The 27877-nt window shown below is 38.1% G+C and overlaps 2 protein-coding genes across 4 annotated transcripts in view; one reads left to right on the plus strand and one right to left on the minus strand.

The window, feature by feature from the left end:
• PDE4D (phosphodiesterase 4D) overlaps positions 1-1839 on the minus strand; it is a 1540268-nt gene extending 1538429 nt beyond the window's left edge. Inside the window, exon 1 of the mRNA XM_003265958.2 lies at positions 1716-1839. The gene's annotated coding sequence lies outside the window, so the exon portion shown is untranslated. The remainder of the gene's footprint in view (positions 1-1715) is intronic.
• LOC100589388 lies at positions 1490-27830 on the plus strand. Of its 3 annotated transcripts, XM_030797625.1 has the most exons (4): positions 1490-2197; positions 4108-4109; positions 17385-17461; positions 27530-27830. In XM_030797625.1, the coding sequence occupies exons 1-4, from the start codon at positions 1728-1730 to the stop codon at positions 27647-27649; spliced, it is 669 nt and encodes a 222-aa protein (XP_030653485.1). In that variant the 5' UTR covers positions 1490-1727; the 3' UTR covers positions 27650-27830. The 3 variants fall into 3 exon arrangements, with proteins under 3 accessions (XP_030653485.1, XP_030653486.1, XP_003266013.1); XM_030797626.1 differs by lacking the exons at positions 4108-4109; positions 17385-17461 and having other exon boundaries at positions 27530-27634; XM_003265965.4 differs by lacking the exons at positions 17385-17461; positions 27530-27830 and having other exon boundaries at positions 3436-4516.
• Positions 27831-27877: the final 47 nt, after the last annotated feature.

A 27877-nucleotide genomic window follows, 5' to 3' on the forward strand; every position in this document is an offset into this window, starting at 1 on the left:
ATAGATGCACTCCTTTCTCCCACTAATACAGTCAGTTAGGAATGTATAGCTAAGAATGAGCCAACCATTACTATTCGTGTCTATGGCTACAGAAACTCAATAAATCAACTCGCTATTCTGGGTCAATAAATGAACTCATTATACTGTTTCTTCATGAAGTAAATGTGTTTCTAAGGGAATGTATTAAAATTACATTTTTTTAAATCTATGTATTTTCCATATATTTGGTTGACACAGAAAAGGAGTCTATGTTGGCTACTTTCTTTCTACAAACTTCATTCATTGGTGTGATCTGAAAGGGGGTAATATTTCAGAAAGCAAACATATTTTTAACAACAAAACTTCGCATTTCCAGTGTGTTCTAAACATGACATTATGCAAACCACAACTAATATCTCTCTCCTACTGGCTAAATCATGCCAGTTGTTTAGGTGCAATCAAAAATAAACCACTAATGTTATTTTTATAGGAATTGGCAAGTAATTGCTAACTATCGCTATTAAAAGTTTATATTTGCCACAGGAGCCTGTGATTTTAAAAACTGTTAAAATGATTTATGCTTGAGAGTTATACATAGCACAAATATATACATTTGTATCTGCAGGTCTAAAGAGGAAAAATTAGACAAAAAGCAACTTGAAAAGCAACCCCATTTTTTTAATGACCTAGCTTTGTGCTGTATCGAGAAAAAGTATAAAAATTATTTGGGAGGAAGAAAAATATTTCTAAGCACTAATTTCATAGGCAAAAGCCCTATTATTTTTTATGATAGGCTAGGAGAAATCAGTAATGATTTAAAAGCAAAAAGTAAACTGCTCACATTTACCAATCTATATTCAGTATTAATTCTACCCTGCAGTGTATGCTATAGAAGGTAATGAAATGCTGATGTTTTCTAGTTTTTCACTTCAATCTGCTCCAGCTTTAACCTAAACCTTGTCAGCAACAGAAGTTACCCCCCAGCAATCATACAAACCTAACAATGGCTTCCCTGGATTAATTTGATCTGCTCCCATCACAAATTCCAATCCACATACTTTCTTCTGTTATGGTTGTGTCTATATGTGTTTAATGAACTTTTTATAAGTTTTTACAACAAGCTCATGGTTTTTCATTCAGCCCTCTACCACAAAAACAGAACCACTGAAGAGCATTTTTGTTCATATAAAAATGTTTTAGTTATTCATAGTGTATGTCTTCAATTGGCTGCAGATTACAGTGAACAAAAGTATTGCTGCCATCATTTTACATTTCTCCTGTTACTGTGCCCTCTCTGCTGTGTACCCCTGTCCCAAAGCATTTATTATAATATTTGCTGCTTGCTCTCAGTTTTGGACTGAGATGCTGGGGGTGGGAAACCTTAAAACTTGCCTGACTCAAGTGCTCTCTAAGCTTTGATCCCAGCATCCTGCTTTAACCTGCTCCTGTTGGACCTCTGCCACTTTACTGACCCCATAAAACAAACAGAGCTAGCAAATGCATCAAACAGCCTCCTTCAAAATGCAGCTTGACTGTGATTCACGGCACAAAGCTGGAATAACCCTGCCAGTTCTTAGAAGCTTTAAGATTCATCGTCTTGAACTTGATGTACATAGTATAGCACCTTAAAAACAAATCATCTGCTAGTTCAGTATTTTCTACTTACAATCACTCCCTCCCAGGGCATGTAATTAATTTACTGAGCTTAAAAAAAAAAAAAAATCGGGATTACTCACACAGTCTTGAAGATGCAATGTCAGCTATTTAGGACAGAAACGTCCAAGGCCGTGTCAGAACTCAATTACGACTACATATGCATTAAGGCAGGAACTGGCAGGCCTCTGGGTACGCCAACTATAGGACTCGTGCTTCTCGTACGCCGGGCTATAATCTATGAAACTGAGCTCCAGAGCCAGCCAATCACTCAGCTCCTCATAACAAGTCTAACTGGCTCTGGAAAGCTGAAAGGGCTGCACTGGAACAACACAGATGAGATATTCTACACATTAATCTACTTATCTGGAATCCCTTTGCCTCTAAAGGCCAGAGAAAAATCACAGCTTCCTTGTCGGAGGGGAAAAGGACAGGTGATCTGGGGAAAACGCAGCTACACCTGGAGCAAGGTCTATTCCCGGCTTGGCAATCCCAGCTGTGCCGGTGCTACAGGACCCGAGCCGTCCCAGAAACCAAAGGGCAGGCACGGCAGCAAACGCCTGAGGTAATTTTCATCTTTCTTTTTATTTTTAGTAGAATAATGCAGACTGAAAATGATAAGCATAAAGTCGCTGAGGCAACTAGATATGCTTCGATTTTATTTTACATTTTCCTATTCTAATCGTGTGCAGGATCATTTGTTAGGAAGTCTGAGGAGGGGGAGAATTAATGTACCTGAAATAAACTTGAAACTAAAACGATCATTTGTGGAGGAAAATAGAGGATTTTCCAGAAGAGTTTCAGAGCTACCTTTTCAGATGGGTAGGCTTTTCACCCACCCACAGAAAGAAGAGTCAACGCGGCTGAGACAGGACAGGGATGGGTTTCAGGAGCACAATTAAAAGTTTTTCGTATCTTAAAGAAAATACCTATGTTCAGAGAGAAAACTGAGAAGATAAGTTACTGCCCAGTTCCTCTGGCCTTTGACACTTAGACCACATAAGAATGTTCCATGGTAGAAGGGTTGGGACAGAGAATCTTAGGAATCCTAAGAGAGAATCAATAATGCTCCCCTGCCCCAGGTTTTTCTTGTTTTCTTTGAAATAGTATCCTTATTTCCCATTACATTTTAGTATTAGTCATACCAATTACTTGTTACACCATACTTCTACATTTGCAGTTATTAAAGGATCTGTGGAAAACATTTTAAAGTCAAAATTATTATAGAGGCAACTAAAATAAGAAAGCAAAAAAAACATGTGAAACTGATATACACATAACCGGAACACCACACCCCTTAGATACTTAATGTACTTAACCCAGTGACAAATCCTTCCAAATCCTCAGCAAATTGTCTGTTTCTTTAATACATTTTGTAGCAAGTGTAACATTAGCAACAAAAAAAACTTTGGCAATAAACATGTACATAACTAAATCAATCCTTATGCTTTCGTAGTGACAATAGAATATACATAATATTTTATTTGTTTTCTTGGACTTATAGGCTCCTAAGGCAAGAAGCTGAGAAGAAAATTTTGCTTTGTTTAGTGGTGAAATATAAACAGTAACAGAAGAGACATTTATGCACTTTTTGTTGGCTGTAGATAATTGACTGAATTCAACTTGAGATTTGACACCAGAAAGAAAAACATTGCAATAGACAGAAAACAGAAAAAGTAATCCATTGGCAATTTCCCCCCAGGGTGTGTTCTTTGAATTGTCCAATCTGTGCCTAGCCAGGGAAGAATATTTCTGCTCTGTTTAAATAGTTTTTATTTAATTAAACCTTTGTTTATTTGACAGTGCTGCTGCCTTCGGTGACTATGTGAGAATGGAAACTTCTAAGGAAGCCAGGTTGTTAGAATTGTTACCCCCTTTACTCAGAGATAACATAGATTATCCAGGCTGAGATGGAAAACAAGCCCTTCATTGAATTTTCAACACAGACTCCCTGCTTCTCATCTCCTTAATAAAATTTCATTAAAATCCCCTTGAACTCCCATGTTCAAATCTCCATTTGTTGACAGACAAGGCCAATAATACTCTAAACTGAGGCATGCAAGTCATTTCATTTGTATTCTTGTCCAGAAATTTCCCATAGGAAGACTTCACCTCCTACAACTCTGAAGAAAACTCTGACTGTCTGAGACAATCTCCAGCAACCATCCACAGTCATTTGAGTGAAAGCTTTCACAGCTTTTGTACATTCTCTGTGTCAACATACATACAACTGACATACAACTGAGTTACAGACTGGCTCCCTGACCCTTACAAACACTAAAAGTTTTGTTTGACTCAACTTCAAGCTGCTCATCTGTTAGTAAGCGATGTTCACTCCAGAACATATTCATGATGAGAACTTTCTAAAAGACCAGCACTGCCTTCCCCTCCTATAATCATAATAATCATGGTAACTTGAAACATGTTACTGGGACTCGACATTTTTCTGGGGATTGAAATATTTAGTCCTTGGAGCTGTCACATAGCAGGGGCAACCTCACACTGAAACAAAGGAAGTGATGTCCCATTATTATCCACCCTGAGCCACCACAATATGCTGTTTACACTTATTTTCTTCAGCCTATGCAAAACAAAGCAATGGAAAAGGAAACTAAAAAATATGCATACTAGTACCATTATCTTCTTTTGCCTAAAATTACTAATGCACTATGTCAGTCTGCTTCCTTCAGGCATCATTCTCAATTCCTCAGGACTTGTATTAGCAGGTTCTGGCTAGAGAGACTATCTCCTGTCATCACGATCAATTAATGTTTTCTGGTGATCACATCAGGCCCTATCTAAGAAGCTCATGGTACACAAGGGTCACCCAAATAGCTGAGTGCAGTCCTTGCTCATATTTCCTTCATCTCAACCCCGCAAACAAGAATTAAGATGATCCCAATAAAAGAAAAATTGCTCAGGAAAGGGAACCTTTTTCTGAACCAAGCACTGTCAGCAAATCTCAGGTATTAGAGCAACTATGGTTGACTGAAAAGTGTCTCAAAATCTGGGCCAAGAATGATTGCTAGGTCCATAAGCTAATTTGTCTGGCCTTGCGGTTTACGTAAGCCAAAGAAAGTCACTCATGAGTAAACTATAGAAAACGTCCAGACCCATCCTGTTAGTATGTCAAATCAACTAAGACTGGCAGGGTATTAACTCCATTCCATTCCAGGTGACAGGGATAAAGAGCCCCATTATTTTCACAGTGCCAGCCTCTACCTAAGGAAACCCTAGACCTTGGAACCAGTTTCCTGGTAGGGAACTGCTGACAGTTTCAATGCTGACAGTTGGAACCAGTGCCTCATAGTGTAAACCGAAAGAAAAATAGTTGCTTTTTAAAATGTCAGCAAGAAGGCCTGCCTCATCTTAACAAAGCAAAAAAAAAATGCTTTAATTCAAATTAAAAATCATGATACTAGAGATGGGAGTCTGTGGTCACTATAAAGATAAAGCTCATATTCTTGGTTCAGACAACAGAACACTTTATCTGGACAAATGGACCTCAAATTAAAATCTGCTCCTGGCACATGGGGGAAATTTTTTGTTCTATTTTATTGTTGTTGTTGTTACTGTTTAAATCAATCTTCCTAAGGCCATGAATATGAAATCATACTAATAATGCATGTGACAAAATTCTAAAATATATTACCCTTAAAATTAGCATAAACCACCAACCTTTAGTATATTGTAGTCAAAACTCTTCTAGGTAATGAGACCTGAACAGAAGGATCCATTTATCTGTGGTCTTGCTCTTTGTCTGAGTTTCCCAAAAGCATTAGGACCATGACATATATAAAAACTGGCAATTACATTTAATAAGAAAAATGAGGGGAGTGCATTCTTAATATTTGATGCTAAAACCACATCTTTGCTTTAAACATGTAAAGCAGTATAACATGGTTGTTGGTAGAAACTCCGGAGTCAGGCCACTTGGGTTCATATCCCAGCTCTGACTCTTAATTGTTGGACCCTGAGCAAGCTACTTAACAGCATTAGGCCTCAGTTTCCTCCCATATAAAAGGCTACCTCCTAGGCTGGTGTGAAGATTAAATAGGCAAATACATGCTTAGAACTGAGCCTATTATATGGTGACTGCTTATTAAAAGAAAACTGTCAGCTAGAAATGGTAGCTCGCCCCTTTAGTAATCCTAGCCCTTTAGAAGGCCAACGCAGGAGGATCACTTGAATCCAGGAGTTTGAGACCACCCTGGGCAACACAGCAACACCCCACCTCTGCAAAAAAGAGAAATAAATAAATAGCTGGGCATGGTAGCACACACCTGTAGTCCCAGCTACTTGGGAGGCCAAGGTGGGAGGATCACTTAAGTCCAGGAGTTGGAGGCTGCAGTGAGCTATGGTTGTGCTATTGCACTCCAGCCTCAGTGACAGAGTGAGATCCTGTCTCAAAGAAAAAATTGAAAAAACATAAATAAATAGAAATAAAATTGTTGTTTTTTATTAGGATTAAGCTCACTGCAATAAACATACACAATATTGAAAATGAAGGTGAATTCCACGGAATACTATGCAGCCATAAAAAAGGATGAGATCATGTCCTTTGCAGGGAGATGGATGAAGCTGGAAACCATCATTCTCAGCAAACTATCACAAGGACAGAAAACCAAACACCGCATGTTCTCACTCATAGGTGGGAAATGAACAATGAGAACACTTGGACACAGGGCAGGGAACATCACACACGAGGGCCTGTCAGTGAGTAGGGGGCTGAGGGAGGGATAGCATTAGGAGAAATACCTAATATAAATGATGAGTTCATGGGTGCAGCAAACCAACATGGCACATGTATGCCTATGTAACAAATCTGCACATTGTGCACATGTACCCTAGTACTTAAAGTATAAAAAAAAAGATTAAACAAAAAGAAAAAAAGAAAAAGAAAATGAAGGTGAATTAATGAACTGCCAGGTGTGGTGAAATGCGTCTACTAACATCACATATTGCATTTCAACTGATATTTGTAAGTAAGATTTTGCCTTAAGGCCTCTAAGATAACAGCACAGTGAAGTGTGTTGGTCACTATTAATCATCAGTTTTTTGCCTGGTTCTCATCTGAGACTTTTAACCCTGCCCTGCATTTTGCTGTGTCATGCAAGGACACTAGCCCAGAACATGACACACAAGGGGTAACAGTAGTAGACATGATTCATATGATAGTTGGTACAAAGTTTAGACTAGTTTAAACATTCCTGCATGAGGGGAAAAAAATAATGGAAGTAATTAATCTTCAGTCATGGTAACCTAACCAAAAACGATTTGAAGGAGGAGAAAAAGAGGGTTACCAATCATGAATAGCTATGCTGATTATCCAAAATACATGAACTATGTCTGGAATTCATGCTGCATTCTCAGCTTAAATATGAGCTATGTCGAAGCTAATTATATTTTCTCCTCCCATTGATGAGAAATTTCTCAGAGCAAGAGAATATCAACTGAGACTTAGATGTGCTCACTAAGAAGCAGCAGAAGAAAGAACAGAGTCTGTTTGGTGAAGGAATAGCCAGCCCAGAGAAGGAGTATGGACTTCTATACACAATCATTCATTCATTCATTCACTACTCATGCGTGATCTTCATCCTTATCTTCCTCCACTGTCACATGAATACCCGCCCGCCGCACCTACCTGCTTCCTATTCCTCAGAACCCAGGCTCACACACAGAGCCATGTTTCTGCAAATGCAGCCCCTCTAACTGCACACCCTTCCCCAGCACCCACCATGAAGACCAAGAAAAATGAGTTCCTTCACTGGAAACCCCTTCCTTGCCACTCCCTCTCCGTGAAAGGTGGTTAGTCCCTGCTGAGTAAATTAATGAACCAGTACCACTTACCACATAAATTAGCACTAGAGGACAAATAAACATTGGAAAAATTGAGGGATGTTTTCAGTTTAACAAAAAAAATGCTTTAAAATTGACACATAGGGTACTTTCGGCAAGATTAAAATTCCAATAAAATCAAATGTGAGGCTTATTGGACCCACAAACAAACTCTTGGCTAAAGTTAGGCATCATCTCTGGTCCTTCTCAACAAATGGATAAAGAAACGCAGGGGATCCCAACATAGTCTCTAGAAATGATTGTATATTTGAAAGTTTGAAAGCTTTGCATGGGGCCTGGCAAGGAGTTGAATGAGCTAAGCTAAGTCTCACTTATTCTAACGATCCTGCTCCTGGCAGAAGAATGCACTGGGGGTAGGGAGATCTCAGACTCAGCGATGGGTAATTATCTCCCTCTTCCCCCTCTGCTGGTGCAGTTACAGAATCCAACATCAAGATTCCCTCCCAGAGCCACTTGTGCCACTGAGCCTCAGCACCTGCAGCACCGCTGCAGTCCAGTCCTGTGACTAAGGGGGCAGTTATTCAGCACTGGACATTCACTGAGAGGAAAATAGTGGAAGGGGCTGGAGAATTTCAGGAAAACAATGTATTGTGGAGGACAGCCCTCGGAACTGTGATATAGGTCCAGTTTGTCTTTACAGCCTTTCCTCCTCACTTCTCCCCCCAGAATAGTCTTCCTGGGCTCCCCAGATTCTTCTTTGTGGCCCACAAAGGGGCCTAACCTCCCTCCCATCAACTAAATCTTTTTGTGTGCCATCCCCAGAGCAGCAGATTAAAGCAGTCTGTGAAAATATAAGTAGACGGTCCTGCTATCTTCCAAGTGGCATGTCATTTCAATAGGGGCTTTCTAGAGCTAAAGCTGAGAACCAGAGAAATAACACCAGTGAATATTTCAGGCCTCATGAAGCATAACAACAAAGACAGAAGGCAGGCAGGTCTTTCTGAGCCCTAGGGAATCATACTTGCATATCAGCTACCTTCCCCTCTCAGAAATGGGCCAACCCCATTTGCATAGCCCTGGCCCAAGGAAAAGGCCAAGCTTTCCCTTCTCCATGCAGGGTCACCATCATGATTATACAACCTGTACAACACCTGTAAGTCCCACCTCCATGACCCCTGTGTCTTCGTCTCTACTTCCAGAGCACAGGCCACCACTAAGCAAGGAAAGAGTTCTCACTTCTTTCACCCTCCCACAATAGAGATAAATATCACACATAGTGCCTCAAAAGCAATTTGGCCATGGAGATACATTTGTAATCACCAGCAACTAAAAGAGACATGAGTTGCTCTATATCTAACTTCAGTCCATGGTACTTTGTCTAACTTTTGTCATGAGAATTTACACACAGAAATCAGACGAGTGGAAAGAAAGCAGATTACATTGAGTCACACTTGCACTAGGAAATAACACAGTGGCTCTCGAACGTCATGTGCATAAGGATGATGACCTAAGGCACCTGTTAAAATGGTAGATCCCTGGCTCCCACTACAGGATACCGATCTCATGGATCTAGAGTAGAATCTAGGAATCTGCCTTTTCATTGCCCACGCCCACCACCACCCGTCAATGTTTGTAAAGCCAGTGATCTAAGGACCACTCCTTGAGAAACACTGAGATAGTGCATGCAGACTACTTAACAGAAAACCTGGCACAATGCTTGCTAGCTAGTACTATTATCAATCAGAATCAATCCCAACTTCATAGATTCTACTTAGACTTGACCTTTTGCTAAGTGAAAATTGCACATGGGTGCGGAAGTATGGTAGCAAGCCAGGAGTTGTTTTAGTGCAGGAAGAGAAATAAGAAGTGGGATACAGTACATGTTCTTCTAATGATCCTTTAAGCATTAATGAAATCTCTTGAGCCCTAATTATCCCCTATTCCACAGTTTTCAACAGCTCTGAAAAGATTACACAGGGGTATCTGAAATAATTATCTATGGACCAGAAATGCCCAATGTAAAAACACTCAAAATATTGCCATTTTTATTTTTCTGCCTCAGACATGGAAAGCAAAACAGGGCTATTTGTTTTGTAGTGCAAAGCAGGCCCCAAGTGAACAGTGAGTTTCAGAATGGCTGAGTCCACCAACTTTGGCACAATATCGGAGAAGTGAATCCCAAACCTGACTGGCTGTTGTGCTCCTGTGAGTCTTGGCTATTTCCTTTTGCTGCCAATGTGGGCCCTCTGCAGATGGTTGCAGCTGAGTATGTCTACTTACCTCTTGGACTGACTCCTCACCATAAATGGGATGACCCTTCGGGAAATCTTCTGTTTGCTTTGCATGCTCCTGAGTATAGGACAAAGCGCTGTTGTTTAAGAACATAAATAACAAAAGCTTTGTTCTTCCAAACTGAGAGGGAAACTGTAGCTCTATCCAAAATTACTTGGTCTTAAACTGCCTAAGGATGACAAGAATGAAATATTATTTTAGGCTGCCCATCAGCATCCGTCTCTCAATCTCCTCTCTTGGCTTCAGAAAACAATGACCCAATATGGCCTTTTTCTGACACACTGCAGCCTTAGGAAAATACTGTTCCACATATTTGGAACTAGAGCTTTCCCTGCATTAAAATAAGTGGAATTTATTCAAAAGCCCACTTAGCTTTCTCTCTGAAATGTAGGCATAGGGACACAGCTGTTTGTACTTCTATAATGAAAGAAAAAAGGAAACTGTGTATGACAAAAAAAAATCAAAATACATTTTTTACTAGGTGCTTGTCATGTATTTTATTGCTTGATTCTCACAATAACCTCTAAGAGTTTGGTATTATCTCCATTTTCACCAAGAGTGAGAAAGGTTAAATAAGTTTCCCTAAGGACATAGAGTTGATAAGTGGGAGAGGAAACAGTTAAATAGCAAAGGAAGTAAAGGTAGCCTGAAATTCTAACTGTTAAGATTTAAATGAACAACTTCCCATATTTCTAGTAATATAACTGTATAAAAATGTGATTGTTGTGTTTCATAACCTGTTTTGTACCATTAAATAATTTTTCACATTAATATATGAAGCTTTACACCATCAATTCTATTGACTATGCAGGATTTCACAGTAGGTATTTATCATAATTTACTATACCAGTTCTCTATTCATAAACATTGAAGTTATTTCTCATTTTCCCCATGAATATGCTTTTTCAAACATACTACATAAATATATTTTTACATTTATATAGTTGTCTTCTTAGGATAAGTCCTAGACCCAGAATTTCTGGGCAAGAAGATTACACATTTCACCTTTCAGTATGTATCAGCCACCTGCCCTCCAAAAGGTTGTATCAGGTAGTTGTATGAGCACACCCATCTCCTCAAACTCACAGGCACACCAAGTTTAACCATCCATTCACATTTCTGCCAAAATGATGTGGGGAAATGCTAGCATTGTTATCTTTATAATCACAGTGCTAATTAGGGGGGTTAGGTGTTAGGCATCTTTTTTTATGTATTGGCTGCTTGCAATTCTTTTTTTTTTCTTTCTTTCTTTCTTTCTTTTTTTTTTTTTGAGGCAGGATCTTGCTCTGTTGTCCAGGCTGGAGTGCAGTGATGTGAACACGGTTCACTGCAACCTCAACCTCCCAGTCTCAAGTGATCCTCCCACCTCAACCTCCCAAGCAGCTGGGACCACAGGCACATGCCACTAAGCCTGGCTAATTTTTTTTATTTTTTGTAGAGACAGGGTCTCACTATGTTGCCCAGGCTAATCTCAAACCCCTGGCCTCATGAGACCCTCCCACCTTGGCCTCCCAAAGTATTTGGATTACAGTGTGAGGTATGGGGCACGCCAGCCACTTGTAATTCTTTCAGAAATCAATTAGTCCTATCCTCTTTCTACTTTTCTATTAAAGTCTGACTCCAAAATTAATTGCAAGTGCTTTCTCCCACCCCTACCTGTTTTCTCATTGTCTGAGCTCTGCAAAGCTGATGTGCTGGTATATTAAAGACTTTGATCTATTGCCAAGAAAACTTTGGCAACGTATTGCCGGGGCGATTAGTCAAGTTCCATAACATATGTTCCAAGAAGGAACACTGGTTAAGTCTAAAGAATAGAAAGACATAAACTTCTCCTTGGTTGTCTGTATCAGAAATAGGTAATCCTCTATCAGCAGTTGTTTATCTGAAAAGAAACAATGATCCATTCAAACTTAAATCTTGTTCTTCTGCACAGAAAAGTTTGGATAACAGAAAGAAGGCAAGAACAGTTTGGAGGAACATCCCCAGAACCAGTGACTGGAGAGGAGAAATCACACACACACACACACACACACACACACACACACACACATTTTCCATGCCCCAGACAGAGTTAGACCACAAAGATTGTGCTGCGACTCAGGTTAGAGATGTCTTTGCTCAGAGGAAAATGAGGCCCACAAACATAAAGTAACTTGTCTAAAATCAACCAGCAAACAGCAGTCCACTGACTCCCTGGGCAGAGCCCATTCCACTAGAGGACCCTGGCCAAAGGTGAAGCAGAGCACAAGTTGAGTCCCCAGAGCTTCAAACATTGACTCTGTCTCCCAAAATGCCAGAATTGTGTTAAAAAGGCGTTACAACAAGAATACCCTCACCCCAGTCCCAGAACTTGTGCAAATGGGGCCTGGGCCACATGGATAGCCAGCATGATAGCTGCTAAGCTGCTAAGGTTGGACATGGATCTGACTGGCTGTGGGCAGAGGGCTTCAGGGACAATGTTAGGCTGCCCTCTTGTTCATGTACTCAAGAAAGAATATGATCAAATCCAAACAGCAACACTGGGCTGGTATCCAGCTCTTATGGTATCTAGCTTTTTCTTTACAATATCACTTGTATAGTCGGCTTGTTTTTTTTTTTAATCTTGTCTGTTCCAATTTAGCCAATTCCAGACTCTGAGCTAAGGAAAACCAAGCCTGGCCAGGTAGTGGTCCTACCCTCCTATAAGGGCTTCTGCCTTAGCCCAGCAGAGACTCAAATGTGACCAAGATCTCTGACAGAAGAACTGTACAAGGGCTACCCTATCCCATCTCACCTGCAGAAAAATGCATGGATGAGTGGCCCCACATTCATTCCACCTAGGTGATCAGCCATCCAATGGCATTAGCTCCCTCTCTATAAAACCCTGCATCATGAAACCCTTACCAAACCTAAACAAAGATTCTATTCCACCCAACGCAGATCCTTGATGAAGCCTAGAAAAGCAGCTTCCTCCATATTTTCTCAATTTGAAAGCATTTTTGTGAACTCTTTAGAGATCTACATGGGCCAAACAGAATAAATAGTTCACACTGAGACTTAAAAAAACAACTGGATCAGCATATTTAGGAAACTGGCTTAGAACACAACAGTGGTGATTAGTTTGTGCCAGGAGATGTGCGTGCATTATGCCATTTAATCTCACAATGACTTTCCAAGGTGCTTCTTTTTACCCACTCTTTATATATAAGGAAACAGAGGAAACAATAAGGAACAGCTTATTTCTAGACTCAGCTGATTCCTCTACAGAATTTCATGAACTTTCATTGAGATTTCAGCAGTTCTTCCAAAAGACCAAGGGAAAAGTCTGCCTTGAATGTTAAATCTGTCATGAAAGTTGATTCCTGGCTGCTTCACAGACTGACTCCCCTCAGCTTTCTCCTTGGGTTGGGGGTGGTTAAAAAGAAAAATAAAAAGCAATCTCATGCTGGTGGCTCTCTTTGGAAATGGATGTTTTCCACAAGAGAAAATTCTTTCCAAAACTTGGTGCTTATTTTAAGAGAGTTCTGTGGATTCCCAGCCATCTTCACACAGAAAATCTTATACCTCAGAATCAAGAATAAACTCTTCAAGTAAATTTCAGCAACCCGATTGGTCATTAAAAACTCCAAAAAATAAACAACAAAGAGCCAGACAGGGAGAGTTACACTGCTGGCCAAGACCATTTGTAAATACAAGAATTTGAAGCAGAGGTTTGAAAATCCTTATGGTCTATTTCTCTCCTCTCCTTCAGTTTTCCTGTGAGCCCTCTTGGCTTCAGAGGTTTTTACTTGCTGATTCTCAAGATTGGACTACATTTAATTGGTTTTGTTTCTTGAAACATTCACTCAATTTTGATTAGCAAATTTGCTTCTTTTCTTTTTTTCTCCAAATATGATTGAAAAGAAACTAAAACCCAGGCTGGGTGTGGTGGCTCATGCCTCTAATCCCAGAACTTTGGGAGACTGAAACAGGATAACTTGAGCCCAGGAGTTTGAGATTAGCCTAGGCAACATAGTGAGACCCCATCTCTAGAAAAATAAAAAAATTAGCTGGGTGTGGTGGCCACACCTGTGGTCCCAGCTACTGGAGAGGCTGAGGAGGGAGGATCACTTGAACCCAGAAGGTCGAGGCTGCAGTGAGCCATCTATGATTGTGCCACTGCATCCTAGACTGGGTGACAGAGACCCAGTCTCAAAAAAAATTAAAAAGTAGAAGAAGAAAGAAGAAGAAGGAGAAGAAGGAAGAACCTGGTCCCAAAGATGGAAGAAATTTCCACTTGAAAATATTTAAGATTTATTTATAATGCATCTTATGCAATACTACATTAGAGAAATAACTAATTCCATAGATTGTCCAAAATGAAATCTGACTCAGTGCTAAATATCTATAAGGAACCTGGTAAATAGATGTTAAGTAATTTATATTCATCAGTATGATAATAATAACATGCATTTACAAGGAACTTTGCTATTTTCAAAACACTTTCACACATGTCATTTTAAATAACTCTCAAAATCCCACGGAAGACTAAGCAGGGACTTTGTGAACATACATATGAAGTTTATATCCTGGCTTTGCCACCTAGCTGCATGACCTCAGGCAGCTTACTGAAATAATCTGAGCCTCAGCTTTCTCAGCTGTAAACTGTGAATGACAATTGTTCCTTCCTTGCAGAGTTGATGAGAGACTTAAAGATAATATGTGCCAAAGACATAGCAAGAACCTGACCCATGGCAGGCATTTGGAAATGGGAATTATTGCTATGATTATAAGGCAGGACTGATATAATTAACTCCTCTAACAGTTGAGGCAACTGAGGCTGAAATAGATTAAATCATTCAACCAGTCACTACAGCCACTACGATACCAGAGCTACAGGTTTTCAATCTGACAAAGGAGAGAGTTTTCTGTGCTGATCCAAAACTCAAAGTGTGAAGGTAGAATTACTGCCAAAACAGCAGTGTCAATCTCTAAATCTCTAAAATAGTTGATCCATGCTTTTGGAGGGAGCTCATCCCTTCAAAGCAGTAATAAAAGTGTTTTGGGGATCTCTTGTAGCCTCTAGCACATGACAGGCAGAACTTTTCTATCTGTATTTTTTTCAGGTCTAGATTTAATATCAGTTCTATAACATAGTTGATATGTCTTATTTTCTTAGAATTTCTTTATAATAAGTTACTATATTCAGCATTATAGACAATAATTTTAGACCTGCCTCCTAAGGTTAGGAAACTTTTAGAACCTTACAACAAGGGCAAAATTCACTTATGCTCTCTGCAGCAAGCCTAACTGAGCTTTTGTGAAATCTCTGAACTAAGCTGCTAAAGTTGAGTATCACTCACACATCCATATCTTTTTGATGATGTGGATTGACTATCCGGAGTAAAGATAGCCATACTAGTATCAATATTAACCCTAATGAATAAAAATGGAAGAGAAAGAAAGTGAGGGAATCCATGATACTCCTTTCCCCAATAACTCAGCAGAAAACAAGACAAAACATAAACAGGGTAGAATACCCTATAGACAGAATACTCTGTGTATAGAATACCCTAGAGTATTCTGTCTATAGGATATTCTACTCGCTACAAGAACACCAACACTGTCAATATTTATTTGATACTCTGCTATGTGTGCTCTTTAGCCAACAACTGTTCCAAGTTATTAGTAAGTTCTCCCTCGATTTCTTTATTCTTGGCTATTATTTTCTTTGTCTTGCTTTGGTCCCCTTGCTTTTTCATGTCTACATTCCTTTGGTACTCCTTGCATTTATATTTACTCCTTCCTTTATCCCTCTGTCCTTTATTATATGAAAGTGCTTTTAGAAGAATCAAGAATCTATGGAAATGTAAGGCTGTTGTATCCTTATTACTTGTATGTTTATTATTCATGTCAAGGCATTATTAAATGCCTTTTACATGCCCACTATTGTATCTACAACTTGTTCTTCCTGCTTTTGTCTTATCTGGTCTTCTACAGGTTTATCAGAATATAGCACATAAATATTAATAATAGAAGCAGAGTTGAATATCATTCTGTTAACTTTTTTAAAATCTGGAAGTATCCAGTGAGCCAGGCAACATTTGTTGGTTAAACACCATCTGCAAACACAATCAGGGCATCAGAATTACAGAGGAAATTCCAAAGATATGAAAGATGTGTTTCTTGACCTTTGTAAGCTTCAAACCCAGTCAGGATGACAAGTCATATGATAAGCAACTGAAGGGGACAGCTGTAAGATGTACAGATAACTAGAGTTCAAACCGAGAACCAAATTTGAGTCAGCCAGGTAGAGTTGATCATGTAACTATTTCCTGAAAGTGAATTTTAAAAAGAAAAGGAAAGATGATAAGTCAAAGGGAATAAGGGCTTCCTATTCGACCCATCAATGTTATTAAATCCATTTCAAAGCCTTCTGCAGTCTCCTGGGGATTATTCAATTCTCTGATGACTTTCCCATTTATGTTTTGAATGTATCATCAAAAGCTCCCTTGGAACTTAAGAAAGCTGTAATATGTCTTTATGCATTTTTTTTGCTTCCATGATCTTGCATATAGCTTTTGTATAACTACAGCCTCCTTCTCTAGTTCTTTCAAGGTTTTCTTTTTTTTTAGGTCTTTTTAGGTATATATTTTTAGCATGACATGTGAAAGGCAACATTTTTTTAAAAGCAGTTCTGTAACATCTGCTGTTTGAGGTAGGTGGTATAGTACAGCAGCTCTTGAGACTTTATTTCATCCCTCTCCAGTGCACTGTATTGTCCCTCAGGCAGTTTTGTTCTCTCTACAAAAAAAGAACAGGTAACAAAACAGCCTCCGCTACACTCAAATGGGGAAACTAAAGCAAAACCATCGAAGTGCAGTCTGAACTGCAGCAAGCTCCAGGTTGAAGCTGATTGACTTCAGTAAGCTCCAAGCTTCGGTTGTAATCATTTCCACCATCTTTTCAACAGTCTGCATCTTCTTTTTAAAATTTATTTGACATTAAAATTGATGTAGTGGCTTTTACTTGAAAATTGAAATTTATTATGGTTAGAAAAAAAGGGATATTCTTTTAAATGAGAAGCCAGATTCCCAATCCCAGAAGAGTTTCTGTCTGTTTAATTGATTTCTTCATGCCACGTGGGGTTTAAAGCCAGGTTGCAAATGGGAGAGCTCCCCTAAACCTATCCTCCCCCAACAAAAGCATAAAATGCCTCATCTGTCTGCATGTAGGTGACATTCATTTTGTTCCAAAATAAAGGATACAAAGTCAAAATCAAATATCTAAATAGAATGAACATAAATCTTACATTTGCTCAAAGGTGTGCTTGATCGATTATTCCTGAAAGCTAGCGTTTCTTGTGAAGGGGGCTTTGGATAACTCCCTAGAGGGAGAAAAAGAGAGGAAACACTATAAGACTGTACAGACAGAATAGAAAAGGTCGACTTTTTCACAATATTTCCAAAGGTCAATGAAGGCAAGGGGCACGGTTAGGACATCAGCATTACTCACTATTCTCCATGCTCGTCAGGACTCTCTCCTTGGCATTTTGGCACATTTAGGAATCTTGTACAATTTGCATGCCTGTCTCCAATCAGGCAAATTTAATAAAGTCCCATTTTCACCATATGACTTTGAGTTTTAAACATAGAAATTGGAATAAAGCCTTTGTCTTGCTGGTTATCCTTTTCTCTACCCAGCTGTCTTCTGGATGAAGAAGGAAGAGCTCTCAAACCCAGAAAGCATATCAACGTACATTCTTCTCCACTGTGAAACGGTGAGCTGAGCACTCTATAATACAGCCACGGGGACTTGCACACTGCAAAACAGTGTTATTTGCCTGGTTCTTTTCATCATAGGTTTGATTTAGCAGGCAAATTTACAAGGCTCAGTGCTGACGGATATACCCTGGGGCCACTTCGAAGCCAGACCTTAGGTTTATGGAAATAAAATAAGCATAGCACTTCAGTTACAAATACCTACTTAACATTCTAATGTACACGTAAAAATGTTCATCCTGTAAATCCTGGCCTTGATTTCTGACTCAGTTAGAGGGTCTCCTGATTTGGTCCTTGGCTCCTTCCTTAGGGTGCCATTTTAATTCAGTCTGCATTCATACATATATAAATCGAGATCCACCATCTTATCTAATACATGTATCTCTTTGCCAGTTGGCAGGCTTTTGGAGAGATTAAAAGTTATGCTGCCTGTCTCTAGCCCAGTCAGGAAGCAGCTGAAAAGCCCACACAGCCAACACAATTTGCATCTTCTTCATCAAAGCTTTCAAAGTACAGATGCCAGCCTGTTGGTACCAGGGTGGATTAGAACATTCCTCTCCTCTGCATACTGTCTGAGATCCAGATGGCAAGCTCTGAAAGGTGGCTACACAGACAGGCAAACAGGCAGTCAGCATCATTGCAGTGTCTACTTGCGTAGGGCATATAGGAAAGGACACAGTTCCTGTTCTGGAAGAACTGGAACATGTATTCACTCACGTGTGCACACCAACTTGCACATATGTGCACAGACATGCACACAAACATGAATGCATACATGCACACATGTGAATACATTCATTCTCATGCATACCTATGTATGCACATATACACATGTGTTCCTGATATAATGGCAAAATACTCTGGGAAATCCCAAAAAGAATACAAACTTTTTAATTAATGCAAAAGCACTGCTGAGGCTCTGAGGTTTGGAAGAGACTATTCCATGAATGCTTCCTCTACCTTACAAAATTAAAAACCAGGATAAAGAAACAAAGGGAAAAGTGGTAAATATTTGTAAAAAACTAAATAGCAAAAATTATATTCTGAGCAGAGGAGAAAAAAGGCTAATGCTGTCAAAGAAAAGCAGACAGAATTTAGTATTTTTTTTAATCAGAGAAAGAACAAAAAGGAATGGAAAGCAAGAGAGGCCAGAGTTGCAAAGGAGGCTGAGTATGAAGGTTTAAGATGAAATGATCCTGTGGGAAGAGAAGGGCTTATAATTGAATTAATGTGAAATAACTGAGACTGCATTTTAACTTTCAGCCAAAATGAATGATGAGACATTTTAAAATGTAGAAACTAAGAAACAAGGATAGGAATTCCCATAAGTAAATCATAGTTCAAGAGGGGCAAAATATGGTTTCAATAGTCCTTCTGATTATAAAAATATATAGTCATTTAGACAATTTGAAAAATACAAAAAGAAAAAATAAAAAGGAAAAGAAACACCTCTAGTCCCATTACCAAAAGATAACCTCTGTTAACATGTTATTCTGTTCACACATAAACAAATTGTGATTATGCTATATATGCCATGATTATTTTCACATCATGTCTTGTCATAAACAGTTTTTCATAATATTAAGTGATTTTTTTTTTTTTTTACGTGGAGTCTCACCCTGTTGCCCAGGCTGGAGTGCAGTGGCACAATCTCGGCTCAACCTCTGCCTCCCACGTTGAAGCTATTCTCCTGCCTCAGCCTCCAGAGTAGCTGGGACTACAGGCACCCGCCACTATGCCTAGCTGATTTTTGTATTTTTAGTAGAGACACGGTTTTGCCATGTTGGCCACGTTGGTCTCAAACTCCTGACCTCAGTTGATCCACCCGCCTCAGCCTTCCAAAGTGCTGGGATTACAGGCTTGAGCCACTGCACCCGGCCTAAGTGATATTTTAAAACTGTAATTCTTAGACACTTTGATTCCAATTTTTCGTATTATGAACAAAAATGCTATAAATATCTTTATACATAATTTCTAATTACTTCCTTTTTCTAATTGCTTTCTTAGAATATATTATTGAAAGACAAATTTGGTATCTGGCGCAAAAAGTGCAAAATGTCTTTTTAGAAAATTCGTACCAATTTATACTGCCACTGACAATATAGGAAGTTTTGTTTCGCCACATCCTAGCCAAGAGTGAGCATTTTCTTTATTTAAAAAAAAAAATCTTCTGCTAGGTTGATAGGGGTACAAAATACAATGTCAAGACACCACCCCAAATAGAATTTAGTATTTATGGTGCACAGTTAACCTCAGAATATGCACAGAAGTTCTTAGACTTTTTGGAATCATGAACTCCTTTGAGAATCACATGAAAATCTATGAGCTTCTTTCTATAAAAATATTCATATACAGCAAAACAGACCCCTTGGAGCTCATCCTGGAACAACCTCAGACTGACTTATAAACATCTGACCTAAGTGGAATTTCTGGAACATGAGCTCATTTTAAGCCGGGACTCCAATAACTAGTTCGAGCGCATAGAGCCTGTATGGTTTAGTGGGAAAGGATTCAGTTTCAGCCACGAGGCTTGGTTTTCAGTTCTAGCTCTACATCTAAACATGCTCAGGTCCTTGTCACATACTGGGCCCGTAGGATCCCTTCCATCTATCAACCCCCGAAGCTCTAAGATAATGTCAACCTTCACTAGCATGTTGTAGACACCTACTCTGTGGACAAAATGTGGTTATTTTCTGTACCTAGGCTGGGTTCCTTGTTGTTCAGGACCAGCCAAAACCTTCTTTGACTCTAGTTGATACCTGTTCCAGGAATACAAATTAATGTCAATACTGTTGATTACACACATCTCCTGTCTTCCATGATCAATTGAGAATTCCTTGGGAGCAAAAACTGTGTCTAGGTCAACTTTACCTAACTTACTCAACACATTTGCCAGTAAACACCAGTAAACATCTGCAAAAATAAACCAAAACAAAAGAGGATTTTACTTAGAGTTTTGTTTGAAACAGAAGAGAATAGAGCGTCTTCCCAAGTCAAATAAAAGGAGTTCCATTTCACTTGGGTTGACTATAATTCTACAAAATGTCTAAACATGGATATGCATTGACCAACAAAAATGTTTACAGAGTTGATTCTTGTTATTTGTGGCAGTTACGTTCTATAAAGTCACTGAGAACACTGAATTAGCAAATACTGAACCATTGCTCCCAGGGGAAATGTAAGATCAGGTTTCTGCAAGTTCTGGTCACAATATTTTCATCAACTAAACAATATATAACTTTGTTTTTTGTATGTTTCTATTTAAAGATAGCTTATTTTAATATATATTGTTAATTCATTAACACTAAACACCCTGCCAGCAGCTCTATAACTCATGGCTGAACAAAGTTTATCTAACATGCAGATTTCTCTTTTTTTCTCTTTCTTTTATTTTATTTATCTTTTATTTTATTTATTTATTTATTTATTTAGAGACACAGTCTTGCTCTGTCATCCAGGCTGGAGTGCAGTAGCATGATCTTGGTTCACTGCAACCTCCGCCTCCCAGGTTCAAGCTATCCTCATGCCTCAGCCTCCCGAGTAGCTAGGATTACAGGTGTACACCACCAGGCCCAGCTCTTTTTTATGTTTTTAGTAGAGACAGGGTTGCACCATGTTGGCCAGGCTGGTCTCATGCACCAGGGCGCCCGGCCAGATTTCTTCTTATTACAGCCTTCTTGTGCTTAGGAGCACTGGACAGCACTTCAGCACTATGCTTGGAAGCCATTTCACATGACAACATCACCAGCAAAAAAACACAAGAATTCAAAAACACAGCATTAAATGTATCATGGAAAGGACCCTCGCTTACAGCATGAGGGCTGAAACACGATGGCTGAGCATCCCTTGTTCACCCTCAGCTGGAAATACGCATGTGGCACGGCTTAAATTTTTCACTGCTTCATGCTCATCCACAAATGACTGCAGAAGCGCCGCAAGGATTGCTTTTGGGATTACAGATAAATTTTAGCAAGTAGGTGGATTTGCAACCACATAACCTGTGATAATGAAGATTGACCGTACATTGATTTTCTCTCCATTCAACTATTATTAGATCATTTCTCGCACCTGAGTTCCCCCTCCAATGCTAAGACTCCTAGGATTTTTTCTCTCATTTCATCTTTCTTTCCCTTCACCCACCTTTGACTTCACCTTCTGCTTCTTGGCTACACTTCTGGCCTTGCATGCCCACAGCTTCTGCATTTTTCCCTCCCAGTTGTGCCTGAGATTTTCTCACAGTCTTCTTTCATACTCTGTCCTGCTCCACCCCTTTCTTTTTTTTGTACTCAGTCTCCTAGAAGGCTACACTCTTTGGAGATGCTTCTTTTAAAATTAGGTTACATTTATTAACATTTATGGTGAATACTTGGCCCAGTGAGCCTCCCTGGTCCAAGACAGGCCCTTTGAGTATGGCGGACGATGAAAGGGAATTAATCAGGTCAGGGTTGCCAGTGGGACCAGTATAACGGCTGAGGAACCAACACATAGGTGAAGAAGGAAGAAGAGAAACATCACAGCTAGTTCCAGCACAACAGATCCCATCAGAAGTCAAACTCTGAAGAGAGATAAGGAGAAGACAAAGTATAGAGAAGGTCCAACCAATACATGGCTCTGCAGGAGCCCAGGGAATCAAAAAAGAGCAGAGTAAGAGAGCCCTAAGCAGCAGCTGCTGGGAGAACAGTGAGACATTCTCTGGCTTCCTACGTGCAATAATTCTCAGCAGCCCATCAGAGGAAGAGAACACAGAAAGGAAGAACCACTTCCGGCTGAAAGACGTCAGGAAGCCCACAGAGATAGCATCCTGCAAAAGTTTCTCTGTCCTTGGTTTGCATCTCAAGATTTCTTTCTATACCTAGTCTCCCTACCTTAGAACACTACAACGCCCACCTCTTGCTTTTAACCTAACTCGAATTCATCCTCTACATCTAGGGAGACTATAGATAAGATGGTGTTTCTCTTAAATCTTAAAGAATGAGTACAATTTTCAGAAGCAGAAATGGCTAGAAAGACATGTCTAGCTAAAATAACAGCTGGGAAGGACACGGTACTAATTGAGATTTGCAGTTAGTCCTATGGCCGGAGCATAGGCTGCAGGAAAGGAAACAGGAGGCGATACAGCTGGAAGGGCAAGAGCACGGAGGGCCTTACATCTTAATGAGGCTGAAGTGTTTTCCACAGACAACGGCTGTCTATGAATGTGTGAATGATGATGGCATGATTTTGTTTTAGAAAGATAATTTCTGGAAAAAGTATAAAGGATGGATTAGAGAGACAATAAATGGGAGTTAAGTGGTAAGGCAGCTACTGTGAAAACCCAGACAAGTGATACTGTGTGGGTTCCAGCCCTGACAGCAGAGATAGGGAGAGGCAGACACCTGTGATGGAGACGCAATTATCCTTGGTAACAGCTTTCACATGCTTCAAATTCCTCCTGCCATGGTAGTTTTTTTGTTTTGTTTTGTTTTGTTTCTTTGAGCCAGTCTTGCTCTGTCGCCCAGGCTGGAGTGGAGTGCAGTGGCGAGATCTTACTGCAACCTCCACCTCCCTGATCCAAGCAATTCTCCTGCCTCAACCTCCCAAGTAGCTGCGATTGTAGGTGCTTGCCACCATGCCCAGATAATTTTTGTATTTTTAGTAGAGACGATGTTTCGCTATGTTGACCACACTGGTCTCAAACTCCTGACCTCAAGTGATCCTCCCACCTTGGCCTCCCAAAGTGAGGGATTACAGGCATGAGCCACCATGCCCAGCCCTGCCAGGGTGTTTTAAACACTGCTAAGCTTGTTGTTAGAGACTCAATAAATGCTTGTTAAATTAAGAATACAGAATTTATTATATGCTGTTGAATCCCATGTTCACTAAATATACCTATCTTGGTAAACTCTAAAGAATAAAGTAAGTTACTTTAATTTATTTTATAAGAATCATTCTCCTACTGGAATTTTATTTTCCAATACATTATTCTATGAACAAACAGGCAATAACATACTATAGAAATTTAATAATAATAATAATGGCTGCCATATATGAATATGATACTAACTCATTTCCCACTTCATTTATTCTTAAAACAGCATTGTAAGATAGAAATTATGGACCCTGTGTTACAGATAAGGAAACTAATGCTTAGAAAGTTGGAGTTGTTTTTCCAAGGATACACGACTAGTAAGGAACAGAGCTACTATTCCAGCCCAGGATTGTCTTAATCTAAAATCCATATTCATAATTGTCACATTATACTGTAATGCATTTTAGTACCGAAAAAAATATTTTAAAATATCAAATTTTTAAATATCAAAATTTTAAAATATTTTAAAAGTAAAAGCACTAAGTTCATATTTCAAGCACTCTATTAATGCTAAAAGAATTTAATATTGTATCCAAACTATTTTTTAGGTGAAAATATAAGTCGTAAGTCAAATGCACTATAGACCCAATATACTCAGGTGTCACATTTAGTTGTTTTGCTGAAAAGTGATACCCAAAACTGAGAATATTCAATGAAACACAGCTAATCAACATCTATGTAAAAATAAAAGTGTAAATTATCTGGAAAACACATACAAGGCAGGATCTCTTGAATGACTTCACAAATGAGAAAGATATAAAATAATATGACATGAGATTCTTAAAGAATGAACTACTCCACATCAGTGGAAATCAAGTTCAAGCAAGATATATGCATATATGCTTTTTGCATTATTTTTAACATACTTTTACATATTTCTTTTAACTTAGGTTTATGTACATTTTATGCTCCCTCTCTCTCTCTTCAAGAGTTAGAAAAATACTTCCTAGAATTGTTTTGATAGTCCTGGACCAACCCTTAGTCTATATATAAAACAAAGGTCTCTATTTTGCATCATCGAATACTTGATTCCTTTGATCATCTGCATTCAATGTGCAGATTTAAAAATACTTTATACTAAATATCTATAAACTTTAAATCCCATTAAAAAAAGAAGTATGGGTTTGTGGATGCATTTTTATTCATCCTTTGAGTTAAATATTTCTACCTACCTAGGGAAGTTTTAGAAGACTTTGGATGGCAATGGAAGCAGAAAACAATGAAACATCTTCAAATGCCTAAAGGAAAAGGAAATTCAACCTAGAATTCTGTACCAAGTGAAAATGTATTTCAGAAACAAAGCTAAAATAAAGACATTTTCAAAAAATAAAAGCTGAGAGATTCCTCAGCAGCTTTCACAAACTCAAGGAAGCACTGCAGGTACTCTTCAGGCAGACAGAAATGATCGCAGCTGGGAAACTGAGATACAGAAAAAATAAGGAGTCAAAAAGGGGGCTAATTCTGTGGGTATATCTAAATAGATATTGAATGTCTTTGATAATAATGTCCTGAGGGGGTTTATATTGATGCCAAATGAAAACACATAAACAAAAGTGTATAAGTTGGGAGTGGTGGAAGTCAATAGAGCAGGAAAAGTGGAAAATAATAATAAATTTTCTAAACCTCAAGACAAAGAAAGTAAAAAAGATTTAAAAAAAGGGGAAACAGAAAAGATGAGACAAATGGAGAGCAAATAATAATGATAGATTTAAACAAAACACAAATATAATAATTACGTAAATCACAAATATGAAGTATTTTATTCAAAAGACGAAATTTGCCAGGCTATATTAAACAAAGCTATATGTTTCTTACAAGAGATATTTCTTAAATATATAAGATTGAAGGTGAAAGAATAGAAAGAGGTCGCTATGCAGGCACTACCCCAAAATAAAGCTGAAGTAGCCATGTTCACACCATACAAACTGGATTTTAAGACAAAATATTAATAGATAAAGAGGAGGAAATACATGGCTGAATTTACTAGGAAGATATAATAATTTTAAACGTATATGCTCCTAATAACAGAGGCTTAAATTATTTAAAGCAAAAATGAACAGAATTACAAAAACTGATAATCCCACAAATCATAGGACATCTTAACATACCTCTTGTAACAAACTAATAACGAGGAAAATAGTCATCAGTTATAGAGAAAATGGGAACAACATGATTTTAAAACTTCAACATATATAGAACACAGCCCTAGTAATGGCAGAATTCAAATTCTCTTTAACTGACCAAAGTGGAATTAAACTAGATATCGATAACAAAAAGACAACTGGATAATCCCCATATATTTAGAAATTAAGTAATATATTTATAAAGAACATGAGCTCAAAGAAGAAATCAAAACAGATATTGGAAAACATTTTGAACTGAATAAAAGTGAAAATCCTATAGTAGAAAATTTGTGCAGTATAGCTAAATCTAGCCTTTGAGGGAGATGTATAGTCTTAAATGTAAATATTAAATGAGAAGAAAGACTAAAAATCAATTATCTTAACATATACTTCAATAAATTATATAATTATAATTATATAAGAACAGCAAATGAAATCCAAAGAAAAAGAAGAAATGAGATGATAAGAACAGAAATCAATGAAAATTTTAAAAACATACAATAAAGAATATCAATAAAAAGCCAACAGATGGTTCTTTGAAATGACTAATAAAACTGATAAGCCCCTATGAGACTGACTGATAAAGGAGGAAATAACAAAAGGCACAAATATCCAATATCTGAAATGAAAAAGGGACATTAACGAAGATCCTTCAGATATATTAAAATTATATTCTGAGTAACCTTAAGCAAATAAACTTGTTTATATGAAATGGACGATTCACTGTTGAATTCTGCCAAACAGATAAGGAAGAATTAACAAGAATCTTACATAAACTCTACGGAGAAGAGAAAAATAGGAACCACTCCCAACTTGTGTTATGAAGTCAGCATATCCTTTATACCAAAACCCAACAAAGTTATTAAAAGAAAAGAAAAGTCAAGCCAGAACTCTCTCACATGTGACAATGAAAATCTTAAATTAAATGTTAACCACCTGAATCCAGTAATGAAACACAGTGTAACTAAATTCAGTTTAGTTACTACAAGGTTGGTGACTAATACAGTTGGTTTAACATTCAAAATATCAATTTAATATAGTTAACCAGATTAACAGAATGAGGGAGAAATTTCTATTATATCAACAGATTCAGAAATACCATTTGATAAAATTTAACATCTGACAAGAAAACTCTTAGCAAACTAGAAACAGAAGAAAACTCTTTAAATGTAATAAAAGGTATTTACAAAAAAAATTGTTAACACCACAAAAAAAATCACTCAATATTGAAATGCTACAAACTTTTCTTCTGAAATCAGGAATGAGAAAAAAATGCTTACCATCAACATTTCTATTTGACACTGGAAATCTCAGCCAAAGCAATAAAGCAAGGGGGGGAAAAACAAGAAAAGGCATAGGATTGAAAAAGAATAAGTAAAAATAAAAATATTCTTAGACAATGTGATTGTGTTATTGAAAAGAATCTACAGCTGAAGTGTTTCCATCAACCACAAAGTTTAGCAAGTTTGCTGGATAGAAAAATCAACTGTATTTCTGATACTTGCAACAGGGTGAAAATTACAAAACAATAAAATTTGCAACAGCATCAAAAATATCAAATACATACAAATACATCTAACAAAAGAGGTATATGACCACTGCAGTGAACTATTTTTCTTTGTGTCAGTACCACACTTAAGTATTGTACTTTATAGTAAGTATTGATATCAGATAGTTTTAAGTTTTTCCTCCCTGTTCTTTTACTTTAGGGCTATATTGGCTCTTCTTGGCTACTTGCATTTCCATATAAATTTTGGAATAAGATTGTGAGTCTCCATTATAAGATAAAGACTGTTGACACTTTTATTGAAATATCATTGATTTTATGGGAGAACTGATGTCATTATAATAAATAGTCTTTCTATCCATGCATAATTTAGTCCCCCCATTAATTTACATCTTTACTTTCTTTCAAAAATGGTTTCTCAATTTCGAATACATGGTGTTACAAGTTATTAGAGTGGTTTCTTTTGGACAATTGAAAACGAACAGTTATTAGGAAAGAGCATAAGGTAAAGGAGAGATTATATGTTTTCCAATAATGTGTTAGTTCTTGATCTGAAGTTTCTTTCCTTTTCTATTTTTTTTTTTGTCAGGATGAGAGGAGGCAATACCTCAGAATGAAACTGAGATGGCCACAACCCATCATGTATGATACGGATGATATGTGGACAGTGCGTAAGAACCCAAGAGGCACCCACCGGATGGTCCTCTAGATCAGGGTTTTTCAAACTGCAGGTTATGTGTTTAGTGGGTTACAAACCGGGCTCATTTTCAATAAAAAAGAAGAGAATACAAATCATGAAAGTACATTGTGTGCAATAGGTTGAACATTGTTTCATGATACTTTTGCTTAAGCTATGCATACATACATATAAATAAATGTACATCTGTATAGACTGTGATGTGAAATCTCTTATTGATTACAACCAAAAATATTTGAA

The sequence above is a fragment of the Nomascus leucogenys genome, chromosome 18 (assembly GCF_006542625.1).
Source record: "Nomascus leucogenys isolate Asia chromosome 18, Asia_NLE_v1, whole genome shotgun sequence".
Classification (NCBI taxonomy): domain Eukaryota; kingdom Metazoa; phylum Chordata; class Mammalia; order Primates; family Hylobatidae; genus Nomascus; species Nomascus leucogenys.